This window comes from Heptranchias perlo, chromosome 2 (assembly GCF_035084215.1).
Source record: "Heptranchias perlo isolate sHepPer1 chromosome 2, sHepPer1.hap1, whole genome shotgun sequence".
Classification (NCBI taxonomy): domain Eukaryota; kingdom Metazoa; phylum Chordata; class Chondrichthyes; order Hexanchiformes; family Hexanchidae; genus Heptranchias; species Heptranchias perlo.
Window position 1 is genome coordinate 100,381,544 of NC_090326.1, and position 13,445 is coordinate 100,394,988.

Below are 13,445 nucleotides of genomic sequence, written 5' to 3' on the forward strand. Positions count from 1 at the left end.
TTGAACAGAGCAAATTATGGGGTGGTTCGATAGAAGGGTTTAAAATTATGAATGGATGAAATCAAGTAGATAGAAACAGACTATTATTCGGTGGTTGAAGGATCTACCATGAGGGGACATAAATATAAGGGATTTAGAACAGAGGGCAGGAGAAACCTTTTTTTCACACAAGGTTATGAGGCTGTGGCGTGAACTACTGGAGTTAGTGATTGAAGCAGAGTCCATGCCAACATTTAAGAACAGGTTAGATAGATGGTTGAGGGATATAGGAATAAGGTGGGTATCTGGGATTGGAAGGATAAACGCCAACGTGAGCTGGTTGGAATGAATGGGCTGTTTCCGTGATAATTTGTAGTTCTACGAACTGTCCTTGCAACATTATTTGTTGCAAATAGGAATGTGAAAGTTTGATGCAAGCCCTTAGGGCTTGACTGAAAATATTAGATTTGTGGTATTCTACCCTTGTGATTTACCTCCAGGCTAACTTAAGAAGAAACTTCCTTTTGCACAGAAAACTAAAGCAGTTCATATTTTTTACAACTGAACTGTCAGAGTAAAATGTTTTGAATTTACAGTTTCTTTTTTTTTTGATATAGAATATTGTATTGGATACCATTGGTGAGAATAAAAGTTTGGCTACAGATTCTAGTCCAGGACATGGCGAGCCTGCTGTAAAACCTCTGGTATTTAAGGATCCAAATTTTATTGTAAGTACTTTTATATTTTACCAGAAATAGTAAATTCCATAGGGAAATCAATAAAGGGTAATGTTCACTATCATTCAAAACATGTTATCAATCCTGTAAGAGCTTTATAATTTTCAATAGATTTTTGTGCTGAGGATTAGAAAAGTGTATGGAAACGCTTCTGACGACTTGGGTAGCAAAGGCCTTACTGCAGAGGAATGTAATGCTGGGACGGCTACATTAATTTTATAGGGTCTAGTAAACTAATAGCAAGTGATTGCTCAAATTCGCTTTAACCCAAAAATAAATTTTAACATGACTGCCATATACCATTTTTTTAGTACTCCCTGGCAGGGAGTACTTTTGGACTTGACAGGGTGATGCACTGAGGGCTTTAAAAGAGAGCAGGGAGGGATAAAAGAATATAAGATGCTTGAACGAGAAGGTGACAGAGGAATGGGGGAGAAGGCCAAGATATGGCCAAGTGGGAATATGGTGGAATGTGTAGCCAGGTTTGGGGAAGGGAGGGGTGGACTTTGAGGGAAAGGAGTCACCATCAGTGAGCGAGTGTCCATTCAGGCTTAGGATGCCAGTTGACTCGCCCAAGATCAAAGGGAGCAGCATTCCAGAGGCTGATGCAGATAGTGCTGGTAGTTGGAGATCTGCTGAGAGGATTAAAAAAGATGGTTGGTGGTAGTGTAAAGAGGTTAGAGAACTGGTTGGGATGTTCAAAGGGAAATGAGGCAGTTTGATTCACTGCTGTGGGAAAGTCAGAAGTGGATGCCATTGTGGGCATATATCCTAGGGATGAGAGGCTAGCATCTGTAGAGTGGAACAGAATTGACATAAATAACAAAGACACTCAAACTGTGTCTTTTTTCATTAGAACAATGCAGATTATGGGTTGATATGTTAGAAGTGTTTAATATGATAAAAACAAGGTAGAAAAAAGCAGACTATTTCCAGTAGTTGAGGGGTCAAGAACAAGGGGCCATAGATACAAGATTAAATGTAAGAGATTTTGAAGAGAGCAGGATAAACCTTTTTACACAGACTGGAAATGAATTCCACAACCTCAAAAGTTAGTGGTTGAGGCAGAAACTGTGTGAACAGTGGATGAAGGAAAAGAGGTTAAAAGGATATAGAAAAAGGTGATTGGAACTATTTGTTCTTGTGGAAGGCAAACATCGACAAAGACTGCGTCAGCTGAATGGCCTGTTTTCTTGTATTTTCTATCTATTTCAATAGATAGTGCATGTAGTCATTCCTAAGCAAATAAGGCTCCTGTGCACTAATAATTATCCTGCAATTTGTGCTTATTCATTGTCTTGGATTCCTACATATTTGCTTAAATAACCACATAACTCCTGCATTTTGATTGGCCTGTTCTTGCATCATCTAATCAGGAAGATCAATACTGCTTCAAGATAAGTTGTGCAATGGATAATTATATTTCAGATATACCTTTCAGAACATTTTGATAACTTCTTTTGACAGCCATGATAAGACTCCTGTTTAATATCTTTAGAATGTTTTGACAGGTTGCTACAGGTACTAAATCTGAGCAAAGCAATTGGGACACGTCAGCACTATCCCAGAACCTTGGCGTAGAATGCTGTTTAGCCACAGGGTGTATCCTCTGAAGGCCCCACCTAATTATTTGTGTGGAAGATGCCGCTTTATTTTAGTGGATGACTTCATATAATGTTGCAATAGTAAGCATATTGCAATCTCTGTGGAATCATGAGCTCCTGCTGCACAACAGGTGTATCGTTGCATGTATCCAGTCTATTAAATATTCTTCATCTGTTATATAATACCGTGGCTGTTTTTAGAGTGGAACCCCATACTGTTAATAAATCTAACACAGAGGTGGTTTACATTAAACATATTCATGTATAAGAAAACTTGCTGATGTGTTTTAAGTAAATTGAAGCAAATTAGGTAGGTGCATAAGGATGAAAACAGGTTTTAATTCAGTTTCGCTGATTTAATGTTGCCAAAGCTAGATAGGACATTTTAAAAGCAAGGGAAAGTTCAAATTAAGTGTTCTCATCCCAAATCTATATTTTTAATACAGTCAAATTTTCTGCCCAGTGGAAATCTGTGATTTTGGACCTCTTTCCCTCCTTTTAAAGTTTATGAGAAAGAAAACTGCCTGAATCCTGAAATGGATTCGTTCATTTTTAGTGATGGCTGGCACTTCGGACTGGTCTTGGAGTCCATCTGTGCTGCTTGATCCTGGAAAAGGATGCTACCAGCTAGGTACTAGTGTATATTGCACAGTTGTCAATCGTGCTCCAAGAATAAATGGTGTGAGTACAGAAAATGTTCTCACTAGGGCATTTGTTTTTTTTATGATGCTAGGATGAAGGCATTCTTTTAGCCAGAGTACAGGGAGCTCTTTATTGTGCATCTGATTTTGCTGTACACTAACCAGAGTGCTTGATACAGATGCCGATTGAAGTGGAAAAAAGATGTTCTATTCTTCAATGTAATCATTCACCTTTTGTGAAATCAAAAATTCTTCAAGAACAAAATATTGAATAGTTACATTGCCTCAGTTTTTACCAAGGAGACATGGTAGGCATGATATTAGCAGAAGACATCAAAAAGGATAAAAAGACATTTAAGATAAATAGGAGGGAGATAATTGATAAACTAGACAAACTTAGAGAGGATAAAACCCCTGGTCCGGATGGATTGCATCCGCGCATACAACTGGATTGGTGGACAGCTAATGTTTTCCCATATTCAAAAAGGGAGATAGACCAGTTACCTTAACGTCAGTGGTAGGAAAGATATTGGACTCTTTCCTCAAAGATGTAATAGAAAAACATCTAGAAACCAAAAATATAATAAAGAATAGTCAGCATGGATTTCAAAAGGACCAACCTTATTGAATTCTTTGAAGAAGTAACAAAGAGTAGACGAGGGTAATACAGTGGATGTAATATACATGAACTTTCAAAAGGCCTTCGACAAGGTACCGGATGGTAGGCTTATGACTAAGGATGTGACCGAGCATGTGGAGTCAAGGGACAACTAGCAGAATGGATAGCAGGCTGGCTACAAAATAACAAACAGAGAGTAGGGATTAAAGGTAGTTACTCATACTGGTGGAAGGTGGGAAGTGGTGTTCCACAGGGATTGGTGCTGGGAAAACTGTTGTTCACCATTTACATAAATGATTTGGACTCAGGAATCGAAAGTACAATATCAATTTGCGGATGACACCAAATTGAGAGGTATAATTAATACTGAGAAAAACTGCGACAATATACAAGAAGACATAGGCACGATGGGCCGTATGGCCTCCTCCTGTGCTATACCTACTATGATACAAACTTGCAGAATGGGCATGTAAATGGCAAATGAATTCCAATATAGATAAGTGTGAGATTGTGCATTTTGGTAGGAGGAACTAGGAGGCCACCTACTCCTTGGAAAATAATAGTCTAAATGGGGTAGAGCCGCAAAGGGATCTTGGGGTATAGATTCACAAATCATTAAAACTAGTGATGCAGGTTAATAAGGCCATAAAAAAGGCAAACCAAGCACAGGGGTTCATTTCTAGAGGAATAGAATTCAAAAGCAGAAGTTATGTTAAACCTATATAGAACCTAGATTAGACCACACTTGGAGTACTGTGAACAATTCTAGTCTCCATATTACAAAAGGGTTATAGAAGTACTGGAGACGGTGCAAAAAAAGATTTACAAGGATGATACCAAAACGGAGAGGTTACAACTATTGGGAAAGACTGAACCGGCTGAGGCTCTCTTCTCTAGAAAAGAGAAAACTGAGAGGTGACCTGATAGAGATCTTTAAATTTATGAAGGGGTTTGATAGGGTAGATGTAGAGAAGATGTTTCCACTTATGAAGCAGTCCAAAGCTAGGGGCTATAAATAGAAGATGGAGAAACTTCTTTATTCAGAGGGTGGTGAGAATGTGGAACTCACTGCCACATGAAGTAGTTGAGGCAAATACCATAGATACATTTAAGGGGAAGCCAGATAAACATATGAAGGAGAAGGGAATAGAAGGATATGTTGATCGGGTGAGATGAAGTAAGGTGGGAGGAGGCTCATGTGGAGCATAAACACCGGCATAGATCTGATGGGCTGTGTGGCCTGTTTCTGTGTCCTAAAACTCTATGCAAAGTTGTACATTAACTGTTTCAAATGATACTTGATTTTACTTGGCATTGTTTGTGAATGTCAGCTTAACACTGCTTATATTGTAATGTTAATGGTAGATATGTCTTAGAGCTCATCTCATTCTGTAATGTAAAAAATACATTTACAGGGCCATTCCATGGAGTTCCAGTGATGCCAAGTGGCTGATTATATTCTGCGTTCCCCTGAGGTCCCCATAGGTGCTAGTATCCAGCCAATTGGTTCACTCCATGTGACGTTAAGCAGTGGCTGAATGCACTGAACACAGCAAAGGCTAAGGCCCTGACAACATCCCAACTGCAGTGCTGAAGTTCAGGTTCCGCCAGAATCATTCAGCTCCAAATCTTATCAAAGCCTTGATTCAGACGTGGATGCAACAGTTGAATGCCAGAGCCATCTTGGGACAACTAGGGATGGGCAATAAATTCAGCCGTGCTGTTGCCAGTGTCACCCATATTTCAAGCACAATTTTTTTTCTAAATGTTGATATGTCTGAGGCTGTAAGGTGCCATATGAATGCAATTTCATTTCAACATTGCAGGGGTGTGATGGCTGTCAAGAATATCTTCCAAAATACCAATGACGCTGGAACCAGTCTGTTTTGCGGCTGATTTTGAGCCCTGATCTGTTTTGTCTCGTGTATTTGCTGTCACTGCAAATATTCAGGTAGAGACTGAAAAGTCTCTCAGCCCATCATTTGTCTATATTCAGTGTGACACTAATAATGGAGCAGGTGCACCCCAATGGAGAGAAGAATACCCCATTGTGTCCACTCCTATATTTACAAAATAAAGTGATGGATTATTAGCCATAATGAAAGAGTTCCATAAATCAATTTTTATATAATTTTCAAACTCCAAACATAAGAGATGTTCTACAGATTAACATGCTCATGCCTAGAGCTGCCTTGTGTTGTGGTTAAGTCTTGTTGCTTTTGTTTGTGGTTGTATTTTCACAATGGAAATTCAACTTCTTTTCCTTAGGGTATTGCAATGAAAATGTATTCTTATTGTGCTGTGTCAAATAAGCCATATTCTGTTTAGATAGATATATAATTTTAGTTGATTCTCTGCATTATTTGAACATAGCACTGCCCTTCACTTGCCTTATTTTACATCCAGTGAGAAAGCTCTGAGCAGATTCAAAGTGATTTTTCATGGAATTGAAAATCCAAATGATTTGCATGATTGATTGCATGAGCAGGTTAGAACAAGTGTTATGTCAAGAGTAGTAGCGTAGTAAATAGCTATCTCACTTAGGAACTGATTTGATTTTTTTTGTTGCATATCTTTGTTATTGATGTCTTAATTTCTAGCACTCTGGCATCAGTGGCGCAGGTGCTGGGAAGAAGAGCCGTGTTTGGAAAAATCTGAAACAAATTCTTGCAACGGAGAGGTTGTTACCATGGAAACTGAATGATCCCAACTGTGAGCTTCTTCGACAACTCATTATCTTTTTAGGTTTTTAGAGATATCCAATATTTGCATAAAATCATACTGACCTTCCATGGTGGAATCTTTCCACTCATATTTTTAATTGTTGCTGGTTCGGACTCTACCATCAGCCTCTTCACTGCAATTTCCCATATTCCCTGTTAAATTTGTATTTCTTTTAGAATTTAAAATTTGGTGTGGAGAAAATGTTAGGCTTGTAAGAAATATCAAACTTGTTTTAACTTTATTTCTTACCCATGCAGTACATGAAAGGCAATAATAATGCACATACTGACTATGCTTTTCTACTATGTTTAATCTTGATTTGATCATGCCATGATTCAACAAATTTGTTGTAACCTGCACATGTTAACATCCTGCACAAAGAATACTTTTGGAAATACTGTAAAACATTACCACTAAAAGTACATGTAAGCGATCATCACAACATACAAATGGTCCCAAAATGCAGTCAGATTCACTGCAACAAAATTGTTTGATTGTAGTCATAAAAGCCTGTGGAATAATAGATATGCATATATATATTTGGTTAAATTATAAATGAATAATAAAATACAATCTCCTGATATGGCAAAATGAATTTTGCATCATTACCTCATTTCACACCATGAGTAACCTTTTATTAAAAAAAGAGCAATTTCAAAAAAAAATTAAAATGACTTTCCAGTCGCTCTTTAACATAGTTGTGGATCAATAAAATTGATACTTTTTGCTTTGAAATCCAATGTTTTAATTTATAACTAATGTAATTGTTATAGCCATAAAATTTCTCACTTGAATTAAACAATCACTACACACACATAAGAAACTTGATTATTCGAATAAATGTTAGTTTTGCCCCTTCCATTTTTGTGTTTTGAGTTCTTGGAAATCAATTGAAAAAATTGTATTGCCACTGTGTCATTGTGGTTTTAAATTGTTTCACCACAGAGATGTTATAACCAGTGGGGGGGAGATGGAGAATAAGTGGACTTGATGATTGTGCATTCTTTGTTGTAGAAAACGGTCTGCTACCTTTGCTAGCATTCTATTATAATAAATTTACCTTTTGAACAATTGCTATACTTTCGAAAACTTGTTAAACCATAGATTATGTTCATTGATATTTTGACTCTTCTACATGCTCAAAGGATACTAAACAGTCACCTAGTCAGATGTTGATCTCAGCAATATTAACAATTCCTTTTTTTTTTAAATCATCAGATTGCAGCATTGATGCTCTTCCTTCCTTTAAACCAGCCAAAAAATACTCTGATATTTCAGGACTTCCTGTAAGTAGAGTACATTGTTTTCATTGTATTAAGCTGATTTAATGCTAATAGTTAGGTATTTTATGCAAATACTAAGTTCTGTAAAGTTCGTCTGCAGCCAACTTTTGAGCACTGTAGTCTTACTCTACTATTGCTATTTGCCAGATTGATTTAAAAACCTAATTGGTTTTGTTCTTAGTTATACAACAGCAACAAATTGCGTTTATATAGTGCCTTTGACATAAAAAGTCCCAAGGCTTATTCAGAGGCATAAGGAAAAAACACTGAACACTGAGGCAAAGAAGAAGATATTAGTGGTGACCAAAAACTTGATCGAAGGCAGGTCACAAAGGAGGCTGAGGGGTTTAATGAGCAAATTCTGAATTGTGGGGCCTAGACAGCTGAAGGTATGGCCACCAATAAGAGAGGATGTACAAGAGACCAGCATCAGAGGAACAGAGAGTTTGGGGGGTTGTACCACTATATGAGGTTACAGAGCTGGGGAGGGACGAGGCCACGGAAGGATTTAAACATGCTTACTTACTATGGATCTAACTAATCTATGTGTGACTCAGAACAAAAATTGTATTTCATCGTACTTCTTTGTGCAGTGCATAATTTACTACATAGCACTCCTGGACCCATGGAGTGACCTTTTGTAAAGGGCTTCTGCCAGGATCCTGATGCTGTGGTATATTGTGCAGTAGAAGTATGCTATGTTCTTGCTCTGTCTTAATCTGGAGAGTTTTTTTAATTTCAATTTTCTTGCATCTGCTCCTGAAGCACAGCTCCTGCTGTGGTCCTGTTCCACTGGTGCTGGCATTCTGCCTCTACATTAAGTGGCCATTCTTGTATAGAGCAAGCGGGCTATTAAGTCATGGAGGCATCACAGCTGAATCTAAGACTGTCCTCACTGAAGGGGCACGTATACCAGCAAGAGTCATTGGATAGTAATGGGGAGTAGGACCCTAACTGATTCTTCCCCTCCCTAACCTAGGAGCAATGAGTTCAATTGTGGTACTCCAGTTGTTGGCCCAGCTGAGATCACCTAGCTCAGCACAAACCAGAGATCAAATCTGGAGCCTTCTGGTTGGTATGGAAACGCCACATAGTTCATTTACCTTCAAAGCACCAGGAAAGCCCTAGAGAAGTTCTGCGAACACGGGCTTCTTTCTTTGAATGTACGCAGGAAGGTCAATAATTAGAAGTACTGAAGTCAACGGGGATCAAAGATTCTGCACTGTCTGATATCCATTTATGGGTTTTTACATACAAATTCTCTTTGTTAAAACATACTTTCCCTGTTTCTCTCTCCCCTATCTCCTCCCCCAATGTCTCTCATTAATGGAGAAGCATTGTACTGGTAAATACAATCAAAACCAATACATTACTGGTGCAGGGAAAGGGTGGAGAGCTGTAGTCAGTCAGATTGATTATATTTTTAGCTGCTACTGCCTTCTCTTTCAGTGCCACCGCCATACACAGTGGCAGAAAACAAAGCACAGGAGTGTAATTTTCCCACTTTCCTAAGTCAGCCAGTATAGGCACTAGTACCAAAAAAAAGCTTAATTCCCTATTTTTAGCAGCAAACAGAATCTGAATTAACTCACATGCAAACCAAATTTTAGATTAATTCAGCTTTTTGCTGCTACAAACAGAGAATTTAAGCTTTCTTTTGGTGCCAGTGTCTAGAAAAAAAGTGGGATATGTACCTTTGTCCCATTTAGTGCCCCCTTTATTTGTTTTTTCTTTCATGCTGGCCGTTAAGCAGCAGAATGTGGTGATAAATGGAAAAAGCTGTTAGGGGTAGTGACTAGGGAAGTACTGCAAAGGTCTCCTTTTATTAATGTATGATGTGAAGATGCCAGTGATGGACTGGGGTTGACAATTGTAAACAATTTTACAAATTTCTTGACATTCACCTGAGGAAGGAGGAAGCCTCCGAAAGCTTGTGATTTTCAAATAAAATTGTTGGACTATAACTTGGTGTTGTAAAATTGTTTACATTTATTAATGTAGATATATGTAAGCAGACCATTTGAATTTGAATGGAATGTTGAGAACTAGAGGGAACACTTTTAAGTGAGTCCAGAGATTAGAAAAATTGGGGAGTTTTAACCCCCCTCCTATGATTGGCAGGAGAAGGTCGGGGAGGTGGTTTAAAAATTAAGAATAGAGTAACTCGACCCCAACTCGCCGCGTACGCCTATTGCCATTTTTACTATGGTGAGTTGCGCGCTGTGCAAGTGTCCCGCTCTCGAGAGGCGGGATACCTCATTATAATATTTAAATCAGGCTCCCACAGTGCAGTTGGGATCTTGATTTTAAATTTAACGGCTGTGGGCTGGGTTTCCCAGGGCTCGGGAAACCCGGCAGCTAAAGGGAGGCAGGAGCTACCAGATCCAGCAAGTAAGTGCTTTTTAGAGCACTGCTTATGGGGTAGGAGGGGCAGGAGTGCTCCCCGGCCCCTCAAGCAGATCTTCTCTTGTGATCACCCCCTTCCTCCCTCCCCCACCCAATTGCCGGTCCGACCCCTCCACTTCTGTCCTGCGATCTCTCCCGGTCCCCCCTCCCTCCCGATTGCCGGTCCAACCCCCGATCTTTCCTAGTTGCCGGGGACCGTCCCCAACAGTTTCCAGTTGTGGCCTTGTGCCACTGGCTTTCCCACCCAGCATCCAGCCTGTCAATCTGGCCGGCTGCCAGGTGGGAAACGAAGTAAAAAAAAATGGAGATCCTACCATTAAATTCGGCAGGACCTCCACCTTCCTGCGATTTCAGGGTTTCTCTTCCCCTCAAACACGCTCCCCTGCTCCTTCCCTGTAAATATCGGGGCCGTTCTCTTTTTCCACCACCCTCACTGAAAGCAAGAGTGGTTTGCAGATGGAACAGACTCCTCGATAAAGCAGTTGATGCAATGTTGATTAGCTGGATAATTATATGGTTAGAAATAGCATTGAAGACAGTAGGGTTAAATATAGATTGAGGTGATCAAATTCTGAACAGAACATAACATTGCCTGTGCTGCTGGGACTGGGTAAAGGGAGGGGAATGCTGTCTGTGGATGATAGTCCACTGCTAAATTGTGGGGATGGATAAAACAACTGGGTTTTGCTTTATTTCTAGGCGCTTATGTAGAATTTTCTCTCCAGCAATTTAAATGGCTTTGGTAAAATCTTGATAAAATAGATTGTCCGTGATCTTTGGAAAGTCCAGACTTGATGGGCCAAATGGCCTTTTCTTGATGCATGTAACGTTGTGTTTCACTTATCTTTATCCGCGGGATATATTGTTCTTGACATAATTGACTGATGACCCAGAGGTAACTATATGGTGATGCAGGATTTACTTGGGAGTAAACAAATGTAACTCCTATAATTTGTGCGTGATTCTTTCATTATTCTGTAGTATATATTTATTTCACAAGACAAATTTTGTGTCAATAATGTGTGCCAGACAATGCTGTGCTATTGACTTTGAAGTATACTAGGGAGAATTTAATTCACATTGGGAAGTCATATATGTACGACAAGCAGGAAGCTATTTGAAACTATTTCCTCACTCTTGTTTTGCAACATTGTAGTCTTGAGAAATAAATTTATTTTAGTTTTGATTTGTCAATCTACAGACTAAGTTATACTTCACTTCAAAACTGGAGCAGAAAATCAAATTCTCAAAAGCTTTAATTGGATTTCATCCAAATTAAGGTTCACTGTACTCACATAATGCAAGTTGACTCGAATAAACCTTTTGCTTCTAAAATAAAAAGAAGAAATGCTGGAAATGCACAGCATACCCTAAACAGCAACCGACCTTCTCTTTCTCCTCCCTCCCCGCACACCACCAGAATCACCTTGTATCACAAGAATCCCTTGCTGTAAAGAAAATGGAGAATAAAGATAAAATCTGAAGTTACTAAAGTCATGTCCAGACATGACTGCTGCCGAGAGATCAACCCTGGTTCAATGTAGAGTGTAGAAGGATGTGCCAGAAGCAGCACCAGACATAACTTACAATTAGATGTCAAGCTGGTAAGCTACCACAGCATGATCTGCATGCTAAACTTCAAAAATCACAGGCTATAGGCTGAGCTAAGTAGTCAGACAACCTATGGATCAGAGCAGAGCTCTAGCCCTACCACATCCAGCTGAAAGTTGTTTGGTTGTCCACCACCATTAACAGGAGAAAGAGCCCAGCATGTGCAAGAGACAAGAAGTATTTTCAAGTGTTTTTCGCCAAATGTGTTGAGTGGTCCTACAAGGGCTCCTCCTGAGGCCCCCATCATTATAGATGCCAATTTCCAGCCAGTTTGGTTCACTCCGAGTGGCATAAAGAAGTGGCTGAGTGCACTGGACACAGCAAAAGCTATGGGCCCTAACAGCTGCCTGTAGTACTTAGGACCAGAGCTAGCCACTTCCCTAGCCATGCTGTTTCAGGTATGTCCCATCTACAAAAAAAAATAGGATAAATCTAACCCGACCAATTACTATCCTATTAGCCTCCTGCCAATCATCAGTAATGTGATGGAAGGAATCATCAATAGTGCAATCAAGCAACATCTACCTAACCAATGACTTGCTCACCTTGGTTCCTTCAGAGCCATCGTGCACCAGCCTTCCTTCAAAGCCTTGGTCCAGAAATGTGCACAAGCTGAATGCCAGAGAAGAGGTGAGGGTAGCTTCCCTCGCTATCAAGGCAGCATTATGACCAAGTATGGCACAAGGAACCAAAGCAAAATTGAAGCCAATGGAGGTCAAAGGGAAAACTCTCCAATGGCTAGAGTCATACCTGACAAAGCAAGATGGTGTGGTTGTCGGAGGCTAGTCATCACAGCCCAGGACATCACTTCAGGAATTTCTCAGGGAAGCGTCCTCAGCTCAACCATCTTCAGCTACTTCAACAAAGATGTGCCCTCCATCACCTGGTCAGGGGTGGAGCTGTTTGCTGATTATCCCAGTGTTCAGCTCCATTCGCAACTCCTCCAATAATGAAGCTGCTCATACAGCAGGACCTGGATAACATCCAGGCTTGGGCTGATAAGTGGCAGATAATATTTCTGCCACGTAAGTGCCAGGTAATTATCATCTTGAACAAGAGAAAGCCCAAACTTTTTTACTTGACCTCCTTCAGCACCACTATAATCAAATCCCCCCACCATCAACATCTCGGGAGTTAGCATTAACCAGAAACTGGACTGGACCAGCTTTATCAACATGGTGGCTTCAAGAACAGGGCAGAGGCTGAGTACTCTGTGACAAGTGGCACACTTCCTGAACCCTCAAAGCCTCTTCACTGTCTACAAGGCTCAAGTCAGGGTGCCAGACTGCTGTAAGGCTCCATAGACTTTGCTGTGCCCAGTACAATCAGCCACAACTTAATGTCACATGAAGTGAACCAAATTGGCTGGACACTGACATCTATGATGATGGAAGCCTTCGGAACACTCACTACTCACCTGGATCGATTTGGGCATAATGACATTCCATAACTTTGGTGCTATCCAGGACAGAGCAGTTCACTTGAGCGCCGTCCACGCCACTGAACTCCAATCTTCCATCACCAGTCATTATGGTTGAAGTGTGTACAATCTGCAGGATGCACTGCAGCAACTCACCGAGGTTACTTTGACAACACCTCCCTCCCCTGCCACTGAGAAGGACAAGAGCACCAATGTCGTGGGAACATAATCACCTCCAAGTTTCCTCGCAGTTGCACACATAGGAACATAGGAACAGGAGTAGGCCATTCAGCCCCTCGTGCCTGCTCTGCCATTTGATAAGATCGTGGCTGATTTGTGATCTAACTCCATATACCTGCCTTTGGCCCATATCCCTTAATACCTTTGGTTGCCAAAAAGCTATCTACCTCAGATTTAAATT

At 40.2% G+C, this 13,445-nt stretch overlaps 1 protein-coding gene across 1 annotated transcript in view; it reads left to right on the top strand.

Annotated features, from left to right (window-relative positions):
• ino80c (INO80 complex subunit C) overlaps window positions 1-13,445 on the top strand; it is a 44,239-nt gene that overhangs the window by 9,267 nt on the left and 21,527 nt on the right. Inside the window, exons 2-4 of the mRNA XM_068005090.1 lie at window positions 597-707; window positions 6,181-6,292; window positions 7,523-7,590. Of these exons, the coding sequence (XP_067861191.1) occupies window positions 597-707; window positions 6,181-6,292; window positions 7,523-7,590 (291 nt within the window). The remainder of the gene's footprint in view (window positions 1-596; window positions 708-6,180; window positions 6,293-7,522; window positions 7,591-13,445) is intronic.